This window comes from Buceros rhinoceros, unplaced genomic scaffold (genome assembly GCF_000710305.1).
Source record: "Buceros rhinoceros silvestris isolate BGI_N320 unplaced genomic scaffold, ASM71030v1 scaffold10127, whole genome shotgun sequence".
Lineage (NCBI taxonomy): Eukaryota > Metazoa > Chordata > Aves > Bucerotiformes > Bucerotidae > Buceros > Buceros rhinoceros.
In genome coordinates this window covers 1-11,512 of record NW_010421569.1, presented here as the reverse complement: position 1 = coordinate 11,512, position 11,512 = coordinate 1, and the positions used below count along the sequence as shown (strand labels likewise).

Sequence of the window (11,512 nt, the reverse complement as noted above, 5' to 3'; positions counted from 1 at the left end):
TTGCTCTTGGAGCAACAAACAAAACGCAGCCACCACCACCAGTCACAGTCACTTTAAAGACAAAAGGCTCCAGTGTTTCTATTTTTCTGTCTGACTCCAATTACAAGTTGTTCATGCAGAGCACTAATTCCAGTTTCAGCTTAAACAGCATTGTGAAAAAGCTGTTGTTGGCTAAAAATCATCTTTCAGAACCTGAACATATTGAAATAAGTACTCAAAGAAGAAAAATGCTGCTGCTTGACTCCAAGCTCAAGCAACAGATAAAACCATCTAGAAGCGGAGGGTGGGGGGGTGGGGGGGATGGGATGTAGTATTAAAAAAAAAAAAAAAAATGCTTTTCCTCATTCCAGTGACCTGACAGGGAATTTTGGAGCCCACCTACTTCACGTTACTAATGAAGAGCTCTTAAGAAAGCTTTTCAGATGCATGTCAAAGAGAAGAACAAAACAGAAGTGCCAACAATCAAGCTTTAGAAGTATCATTTTTTAACATATACACAACACAAAAAAAAAAAATAAAAAGGACAGGAAAAGGCACAAAAATAGAAAATTGCGAATAGCATAAATAAGGATACACTAAGCTAAAATTGCAGATCATATTCTCCAAAACCAACTCTCGAGCCCCAAATGATATATTAGGCTACAGTGAAAAGCCCATAAACAGTCTCACTAGCGCCTTGGTACATGAGACTGTCATAAGGCAGAATATGCAATAAGCTATCCTGTTGTCATTGACTGCTGGATTTGAAAAGAAAAAGAAAAAAAAAAGGAAACTTTCAGGAAAACCAACTGTTTGTTGGCAGGCAGACATTTCCAAAAACTGCAGTCACACTGTTAGTAAGCGGCAGTAATTTCTCCGCAGCAGCGTATAGTCACACCTAACAGAAACCACATACTTTATTCATGTCCTTGTATAAGCAAGAATTACAGCCTGCAAGTTAGAGACAGAAGAGGTCAGCAGATTACCTTGACTAGTTCTTTTAAAATTCAAGAACAATCAGCCCAGTATATGCTTCTCCCATGCCCACCACACACGTTACAAAGTGCTTTCCAGTCTGGTTGTAAATTGAAGTGATGACTGGAAGCATTGTTTAGGAGACTAGCAAATACTCCATGCATTCAGCTCAGGTCTTAACAATGCAGAGTAATGAAAAATACACTTTTCTTTCGTCATATTAAGCTGAAACAGTCCTCAGGAAAGTCTCTGTAAGGGCACAATAAAGATCAGTTTATGGATGTTGGGAAGTTTTTCTACAAAGTAGATGTATCTGTAGTTGATTTAACTACACTAAGTTTTTCTTCTTTTTTTTTCTTTTTCTTTTTTAAACAGTACATCTGTCTTCACATATAATTTAAAAAAGCTAAATCCCACACACATGCACACACTTGATACACCAAGATCAGGATGATCTAGAACACTTCTGTCCCTTTTGCTCTGCTTCAACAGAATTCAACTACTGATCCAAATTCGGTCTGGATGTAGTGTAACAACATATGGTACCTTTAAGAATACACAAGGATCACAAGATGCCTTTGGTATTTTTAAGCAGCAGTGTTGCAGCAGTGAGAGTTTAGGTACCACAGAAGCAAAGCTTTTAGGGAGCTGTACGGCATTTTAGATCAAGAGCTGGAAGTACAGCATGTAAACTTCCACCTTACCCATTTATCAAATAAAGGGACATTTCACAAAGACAGCTGTGTGCTAATGCATTTTAAAGCATATCAAGCACATGCTTGTTCTAACTGGAATGAATATGTTAAACTCAAGAAAAATGGCACTAAGTGGGCTCCTGGATGTTCACTATCTGCCAGCTCACTAACTTTTGAGGGTCAAATTTTTTCCCACCTCAGAAAGAAGGTACACCACCAGTCAAGTGCTTCTTATGCATTGCATATACATCAGATCCACTTAATACAATAACATTAATCAGGACTCCTTGAGCATCAGCATTTCCAGTATCTGTGAGACATCCAGCAATGCTTTCAGCCACAGGCACGCTGCAAGCACTCGGACCTACTGCAGTTCCTTTTTAGAGAGAGAGCAGCTGTGACAATTGCTCACATTGTCTAACTCAAATTCGGCAAGGCACTGACTGCCATGTTCTGCACCATACTTAGCAGGAGAAACAAAGATAACGTAACTTTGCAATCACCCTGTTCTGTCTGAATGCACCAGCACTGCATAAAGTAGAAAACTTGAGATTACATGTTCCTCCTGTGCTACAGCTGAAAAAAATAACAGTGGAGACCTGAACTCCACTTTTTACTATTGCTAGATGCAAGGAATGAGGAGAGAAAGAAGAATCTTTGTGAAGGATCAAGTTCAGGCACAAAACATCCAAGAGAACCTGGTTCAAGGGAGCAGGGAAGAAGCCAGCTGTGTTGGGTTTTTTAAGTCTACCATACACAGGCATTGTCCTTAACCTGACTTTTAGAGAAAAGTACTTGCCATTCTAGACGTTCAAGATCATTAAGTCTTCCAAAGGAGAAAAAAAATAAAGACCCAAAGAACACAATCCATTCCCCAAAGTAAAAAAATTCTTACTTTTATAGTCCCCTTTATGTTGTCCGCAGCAACAACCACTTCAGTATCAACAATAAAAACTGCTTGTGGTTCACTCAAATAATAGCAGTAGTCAGTAAATCATCAGTGATCCTAACAGCACCTACTGTGGCACAGGTATGTCTGAAGCTACACGTGAATGCTGCAACTCAAATTCTGTACGGAACAGTATACTTACCTTGGGTCTGAAGTTGGTGGTCGGTCCTACATATTCATGCTGGGCTTTCACGGTTCCCCAAGGATGGTGTATTTTGAAACACTCATTGCAATAGCTTGCACTGCAGTCCATGCAGCTCTTTGTGGACTCTTGAGGTGGAGGTTTGCAGAAATCGCACATAATAGCAATGGCTGCCCTGGCTGCCTGTCTGTATCTTTCCACAATGGTTTCCAAAGTAAAGTTGCGAAATAAGCCATTGATGCCACGTTCTCCGAGATCAATATCCCGCTGGCAACCCGGACAAGGAAACAGAGTCGATCTAGGAGTCAGTGAATTGCGTTTTCTGCCTGTGTAGACACCAAATCCTGATTTAGGAGGAGCATAAACAGAAGAGGTTTAGATTTGAAAGGGAGAAGCACAAGAATTAAAGAAACGATTCCAAACTATCACAGCACAATGTCTAAATTAGTACAATACCAATTCAAATGCAGTCTGCCAAGCCAAAGAAAATACATTTGCCATGACAATGTAGTTTAAAGCTTAACCTAAAAATTAATTCTATATTAAGATTAATTTAGCTGTTTCAATCCTATCTTCTTCATCTAGTTTTGGATGCACTCAAGCTGCAGCCTTTTGAAAAACTAAACACAAAACCTTCCAGAGAAAAGTTGGCTTTAGGGTAACTGGCTGCCCAAGCAGAGAGTACCAGCTTCAAAACATACTGAAGTGAAAGATGCTTATTCCAACAATGAAACTAATTAATCCCAGACAAATATAGGCAACTCTGTACTCCCTGAAGTTTTCTTTGGCCAAGTCAAACTTATCTAGCTCATTCCAAGAGGCATCAAGGAAGAAAAAAGAAACGTAAATCAAGAGAACTAGATGTACTATATATTAGCAGTATGAAAGCTCAGCCAAATCATTTAGTCAAAATATGCAAAGGGTGACTTGGCCCTTGCTGAATGGCCTTGATACCGGAGGGCTGCTAAGTAAGCCCTACACACCAAAGGGGATGCTGAGATGGTTATGTCTGAGAGATTCCTCTACCCTGAAATGGGGAACCACAGATCTACATGGTTACACAGGGTATATCTTATCTCTTTTAATTTCAAAAGGGTACAGCAGAGAAGCTGCACTAGTATCTCTCTGAAATGAAGTCATCAAAGGCTGAAGTAAAGCCACAAGCCTAAGGAGCCTTTGGAGCCTGTTCAAGGGGATGGCTCACACAGACCAAAAAGCTATTTGCAGGGTAATGTTCTTGAGGCTATCAAATAGGGAGTGCATCCCCACACCTCGCTCATGAACCCACAGGGAACAACTATAAAAAAAAAAATCATTTATGTATTTCTAAAGCAGGCTAAGCCAGTGTTCAGGCTTAACATGTATCCTCTCAGCTTCCCCTTACAAAGAAACAAAAAAAAAATCTTCTGTAGTGAGGGCATGGTTTTAAGATCCCTTTGAGGGGATGCATGTTAGTATAACTAACACATTTGTACATGGATGCATGACTTAAATTCTTACATGTTGAAATTAGTTCTTCTTCAGAAAGGGGAATTTGTTCTCATCCATATTTAGTCAGTATCTTCCTATCAGAGACGCTGATGCTTCATTTCTTTTTGAAGTGTACTTTGATACTATCCAAAAGACACTTGCCTTGTTCTACTGTTCTCCTGTGGCTGCTTCACCCAACAATCCAAAACCTACCTTCCTAACATGCCCTTTCCAGTCTCTTTGAAAAAAAACAAAGCAACAGTCCCATAAGGACCTATTTCCTCTAAAAATCTTTGAAATGTGCCCTATCTTGGCTATGCTCCACCATCAGCTAAGAAGTTATAAACAGAGCATGAACAAGCACAAGCTCCAGTCTCAAACTCAGCTGGTCTTATCCCTTTCTGTAGGTTCTGAGCAAAACAACTAGTCTGCACTTACAGAACAGTATGCGTCACAGAAGGCACTCACATACAACTCTCTAGCTAAGGGAAGCAGAGATTTTTTTTCTTTTTTTTTTTCAGTACTTACTTGAAGCGAATTCATTACCCAAACTGTATGTCCCGCAGTACCTGTAACTTGGCATACACAGCAACACACACATGCAATCCACAACAACAGCAGTGAAAGCAAACTGCATTTCCAATGTGTCCTCCAAGCTAGCACTGCACACAGGAACACACAGAGATCCTCTACACAGAGAGACTTCTACAATGGCCTAAATAAAAAGATGGTTTCACGTGCAGTGCCATGCAGTCACCAGCTATAGAAAGGGATCTGGAGTATTTACATTAGCTAAAACTAAGAATTTAATGGTACAATACAGGGACTGCCTACAAGCAGTATGCTATAGCAGAAAGCAAGCAATGACAAAGCAAGGCAACAAGAAAAAAAAAGACATGGTGCAGTGGTCAAGTTTAAAAATACAATCTGAAATTCATATCTAGCAGCATGCTTTTGAAGTCTGGCCCAAGCAGCTCATATGTGGAAGGGTTGTTTGTTTAACTCAAACGCGAATTCAGCTGCATCCCAATGGAGGCCTTTCATTCTGCCCGTGGTGGACTGAAATGACACCGTCATCACGAGCCACGCTCTGTGAAAACTGGTGATACTCTGCTTAAGGAAAGCAATTCAGTATCAAGGAAGTCCTGCACACCTTCAGATGTCTCATCCATTTTCACTAACAGCACTCAAAGAGCCTAAAGTTGTTTTATTACCCTGGTTTTAAACCCTGGACATTTACTTGCTAAGTGAGCGGTGTGTTCTGCCACTTCGATATTTAAAGGTATGGAAACATTTTTTTTTTTTTTTGCCTAGCAGTGTTACAATATTAACAAGGAGTAAGAATTAGTCTGCTCTCCGCTTACAGGATTCCTATGCTCTTATTTTAAAAAGAAAGCACTGATTAAGCTATAAATTACCTCAAGCACTTTCTTTCTTATCTGTCTTGTGTTCAGTTTGCTAAAACTGAATTTTTCTTATATACAAATAAAAAACACCCCCAAAAAAACAGAGCAGCAAAACTTATGGATTTTGTAGTGATATTAGATGGATATCTCAGAGAAACTGAGATCCCCCCATATTCTCTTTTACACTTTGCCAATCCAGTTTATAAGTATGTGTGTTGTGAAATATTAAGAATCATCACAAGAAATTTTCCACTGTGGTTTGTAAGCAGACTGCTCCACTTGCAACGAACAGCTCAGTCAGTAGCTAAATACTAGCACAAGAAAAGCTCACGCTCAGACTGCAAACCCACAAACTTTAGGATGCAGATAGCAAAGACTGAAGTCAAAGAGCAATCTTAGATATGTTTTTTAAAGACAATGTTTAAATGTCCTCTTCCAAGGAGAGGTACCAACACTTAAAATGCTGAAAAGCCCAACCTGCAGCTGATGGCTTGCAAAGGTATACGACACCTTACAGATAAAATTCTGTTTTCCAAGTAAACAAGTATCACCAGAATTCTATGATTATGGAAGAGATGGAAGTTAAATGTGTGAGAGTGTATAAAAAAAAACAAAGATTTTAAAAGTCAACTGGATTCTTACAGAAGTTTTAAAAACATACAAATGTATATCACCACCCACCCAAATGGACAGATGCTTTCGGACAGATTTTTAGGAAGAAAGAAAACACAAAAAATTGTGAGATGAGTCAGTGGCTGCAAAATGCCATTTTCAGGTACTTTAGTGTTCCCCAAATCAAGGGTGCTCTCTGCAAAAAGAGCAGATAAGGACAGCTTTCCAAAACCTCTGACAGTGTCTTTGGTTTATGACACTTCCAGTCTTCAGCTGAGGCAATTTAAACTTCCCCTTGAGATTAGCTGCTTTGTCCTCCACTGAATGTGAAATTCAGATTTGTGTTTAGCTTAGTTTATGTCTTTCTTGAAGGACACAATATTTTTACATATTGTGCCTGCCAATACTATGGCAACATGGTGGTTTGGGGTTTTTTTCCCCCATTTTTGACAGAGCATCACATCGAAAAATAAATATTTACGTTTACAAGCCCAGACTAGCTCAGTTTTGGAAATGAGATGTACTTAAAACAAGGGAACACTGGCTATCCATCAACATGACTGTGTCACCAAGCACACAAAACGTTACAAGGGTATCTATTTAGACTATTTGGTTTTCGTCATATATTCATGCGGTGTGCAGAATTGCCAGATCCAGAAGTACCTACTTGGATTAATATGGTGTGTATTTCAATCTGCTTCTTTATCAGGTGGATTCAAATACAATGAAGAAGCAATGGCCAAGTGTGGCTTCTCAATGTTACCATTAACGAACTAGTAATTACACTTCATTACCAGTAAGATTGCAGTTTTACTGAAACTTGAGGATGTAAACTCGTGAAAATTAAAAAGGGGGGTGGGGAGCAACTGCTGGGTATGTGCACCCATCAGTGTTATGTTCAGTCATGCACACATACAACAATAATCCAATCCTTAAATGAATTCCCGTCCAGTTGACCTTTAAGTCAGTGTGAAACATAATAAAAAGCTTTCCTTATAGAAGTCCTTCGCTGTATCTTTGCTGACTGCAAAAGCCATTTTGTGGACTTGACCACTGACAAAAAGCTGTATGCTAACCAAGAATATTTAACTCGAGATCTAAATGCTAGACTAGCTCTAGCCAATACAAGAAGTGAAGCATTTCTACCTCTCCACCCAAAAGACCTCCTCTGTGAGGCTGCAAACAATGAACAGAAAGCTGTTTAGAAATAAAAAAATGAGATATACCATTGGTTTACAATGGTTCAAATGAAAAGCATCAACTCTTCTCTCCTGTGGCTGTTCAACTACTGCAGGGCTGAAAGGCAAGAATGTTTAATTTCCTACTACATTAAACAACTGCAGTATTTAAGCAAAACAGAAAAAATGAGAAGAGATGGGGGGGCGCAGGGAGAGATATTTTAAACGTTCAGTTTCTGCATCATTTGTCAGTGCTGAACAAGTGTCAACATAACCACATCACATGCTTTAATTACATCAACACTGTAATTACACTAGCATTACAGAAAATTGATTAGCAATAAGATATATCCTTTATTTTCAATTTACATGCAACACATTCAAATCAAAAATTATTTTATAGAAAACATAAACAATGGGGTCTTTTTAAAACAATACATTAGATTTTAAGAAGCATACACACTTCATTTCAACTGACAAATAAAGAGTTCTACCAGTTCTGGCCTTTTTACATTACGACAAACTGTATTTGTACATGCAAGCTGTGTGTGCACAACAAACACAGAACATGGACCAGTTCATTCTGACATTTCAAGAACTGAAATGCCAAAATCATTTTAAATAGATGATACTCCTCATGGGGATTCCTTATAGGGGAAAAGAAAAAAAAAAAAAAGAGAGAGAAAGAAAAAACACACAGCAGGAAGAAGACGTCTTTACATTTTCAAATATAACAATAATGACTTGACAGCAACATGCCCTGCACAAGCCTACCAGAAATTCTAGTGTTTTTTTGTTACACATGTGAGTCCCCCTTTGGATGTTTTGTTGTACATTTTCCCTCTTATGGAGCTGTTTTATTACAAATTCCCCTAAGGATCACGAAACAAATTAAGCAAGACAATGCAAAGATGCAAGACAAGAATTGTACAAATCTAAGTTCCAAGCCGGCTGAACATTACCAGTACCAAACGTCTGAGATCTCATGCCCCACACAGCAAGGGAGCTACAACACCTGTAACATTAGAAGTAAAGACAGTATAACCTGAATCTCCAAATGTATTCTTTAAAGCTCTCGTTTCCATATGCTTTTCATTTTGCAAATTTGAACTGTCTGAGATGATAATGTTCCTGTGATATGCATCTGCCCAACTCTCTTTGCAGGGGAAGGAAGCCCATTATTTCCAAGCCTTAGCCCCCTCTTGCTACTCATCAAAGAGTATGAAGTCTTCAGCAAAGCATTCATCTCCCTCTGCCAGCAGGTCAGTGTGGAGATAACACGCATAACTACCCATCAGCATGCTGTGATGATGGCAGACTACTGTGGCTTTTGAGATTACAACCCCTGCAACAACTTCTGTGCACAAAGAACGGGTCTTTCTTGTCCTGACCTTAAGGGCATAGTGAAGCAGTGACGCTAAACCTGTGAGAAAAGCAGCCTTCAACTATGGCAGCACTGCTAACTGAACACTGCAAATCTCACAGTAATTAAATGCCAGGTTCTTGAGGAAGCTCTGTCACCTCCGAGCACAGAGTGGACTGCGCCATGGCACCGTGTCCAGGCCATGTCAGGCTAGGTTGTTATTTCTACTGCTTGACAGAGAGCAAGCTGGAGGGCAGCTTTTGAGGGCAGGTAAAGGATTACCTTGGTGCTTATGCTGCTGAAGGCAGCATGGGGGGCTGCTCCCCATGCACAGCCTGTCCAATGCTCCCACAGGAAGGTCAGGTCACCCACAGTGCACCCACCACTCCCCAGGCACCCAACCTGGTGCTCCAGTGTCCACATTGTAATAACACTGTAATAACAGACAGCTGCAGTGGAAACCAATGACATGTACATATGTGATGTATATATGTGGAATATACAATGTCACGTATATATGTGGAAGGGCTGTTTACACACAGTGTGATACTGCAGTCCACGCGTACAATGCCATGCCAGAGCACTACGCTTACTGAGGAAAAAAGGGAATAGACTTGGATGGGGGAGAGGCAGTCACCAGCGGGCCCTCTTCATTTAAACCTCACGTAACATTGCAGTCAGAGAAGTGCACGTAGAGCTAAACAGTGACAGTGCGGCTGTGCACCCCATGTCTGGAAAACAGCACTGTAGTGAAGATAACTAGCCATTTGGTTTGGGGATTCCTTCAAATCATGTAAGACTCAACCAGCCAAGCTACAGGAAACACAGCATTCACTTATCAAACTGATTTGAAAGAGTACCAGTACTAACAGCTCAGGAGTTGTTTAAATGAAGTGGGTGAAATAAAACATTTGAACTTTGAAAACTGGGAAAGGAAAGATGAACATTAGTAACATATGAAAGGCGAGGTACAGCTTTAGGATGCGTCTTGTGGGTGACTCTTCCAGAGGACTATCGAGTGTCATTTTAAAGTGGATAATTATGTCAGAAGGAAGCCTAAAAGCCACGATGAGGTTTCTTTCAAGTAGTATAGCATGCACAAAGTACTTTCGGTGTGTGTAAAAGCGGATTATCTGGATTATACAGACAGCTGCAAGAATCTTTCTAGTGTGATACTACAAAGAGCAAGAGGAGTCCTTCAGCTAAGTGCTCCTTAAAGCCTCGAGCAGATCTCACTGAAAGACACTTAGTCCAGTCTGCCTATAGTCATCTTGTCCTCCAATTCTGCAACCATGCAATGATCATCATCATCTATGGAAAATGATTTATGGTAAGCATAATGAAATGCATAGGACAAAACTATCATTGGCAAAGTCTGCGGAGGCTCAGAAGGAAGTTGGAACTACTGAATTTAGACTGGCCAAAACCTGAGAGAACCACCTCAACACTGCTACTGACAGGCAATAAAATTAATGAAATCTTTGTCTCAACGCTATTGAACGTGATGCTACTGCATCTCAAAGTAACTGAAATACAGGAATAAACAAATGTAATGATGCAAAGATTTACAGGATGCCACAAAGATAAATCTATTATATATGAAATGAAGTGTGTTGTCCTTCAAAATATTCCCATTGTTCCTCCCTGAGAATGAACAAGACTTGCACTATCCCTAAATCATTCCTTTAACCGCACCGGGAGTACTGGGAAGACATTTTACCAATGCAGATACCATCCAGCTCAAGTCAGTCTAACACATAAAATTAGGAAGACACACAAAAATTCCAATACGTACCTGATCTACTAATCCTGTCAATTCTGTCCATGCTAGCAGAAGTGATTTTAATTCGAGGGCTGCTCTGATTAGAGGATTCAGAGCCTCCATCAGCAAGAGAGTCTTCAAATGCAAAGAGTATTTCTTTCACACATTTGTGACAGACATTGTGCTGGCAAGGAAGGATGAGTGGATGGGTAAATAACTCCTTGCATGCTGGGCAGATGAGCTCTCTTTCAATACCCTTAATGGTAACCTTCATGACAGAAAGAGGGAGAAACAAGTGTAAGCATAGCATACGTGAGCCATCAAGACTTACAGCACAGCCATGTGTCAGTATGTCACCAAACCCAGCTCTGTAGAATAATGGTTGCACAGCTTTAGGTGGTCTGAAGCACTCCTCTGGTTAACACTGCAAACAAATCTCAGTTAACTCTTATGGAAGCACTGACAACATTCACTTCAACTGAAATGAACACTGCCACTAGGCAAACTCAGTTCATCTTTAGGTCACGTCTGCATTGCAGGGGAGGGAAGGAGGGGAGTAGTCTTAATACCACTCAAGTGAAATGAAAGCAACCATGCTTCTTAACAATGGGAATTCATACATTTAATTCAGCTTGCTTGCTTGCTTGCTTTTCAAGAAAAGGGAAACAATAAAAGAAGAAAAAAGATATTGTCAGCTTTCCCGCCGTGTAATTAATATTTAAGGACTGAAACTGCCTTGACTTCATTAGGCTAACAGTTCGCGTCAGGACCGGTATTTATTTATTTACTCGTTTATTTTATTTTTATCTATCTGTCTATCATCTACTGCACAAAGAGCAGCCCACGGATCAATGCCGCTCCTCAGTCATTTAATGACCCCACAGCCATCTGGCACTGCGCTCCGAGGCCGGAGCCAAGCATCAAGTTGCGGGCGCAGACACCGGCCACCCAGCTCACCCCCTCCGGGGTTCTCCCCGTTCC

At 40.3% G+C, this 11,512-nt stretch overlaps 1 protein-coding gene across 3 annotated transcripts in view; it reads right to left on the bottom strand.

Moving 5' to 3' along the window:
* Positions 1 to 10,805, bottom strand: part of TRIM36 (tripartite motif containing 36) — a 19,282-nt gene extending 8,477 nt beyond the window's left edge. The window contains exons 1-3 of one of the 3 annotated variants that reach the window (XM_010139712.1): positions 10,565 to 10,790; positions 7,375 to 7,404; positions 2,741 to 3,066 (exon numbers count right to left, since the gene is read on the bottom strand). In XM_010139712.1, coding sequence (XP_010138014.1) covers positions 2,741 to 3,066; positions 7,375 to 7,404; positions 10,565 to 10,595 — 387 coding nt within the window. In that variant the 5' untranslated portion in view covers positions 10,596 to 10,790. Of the gene's footprint in view, positions 1 to 2,740; positions 3,067 to 7,374; positions 7,405 to 10,560 lie in introns of all 3 variants that reach the window. The other 2 variants (XM_010139711.1, XM_010139714.1) reach the window with 2 other exon arrangements.
* Between the last annotated feature and the right edge of the window lie 707 nt (positions 10,806 to 11,512).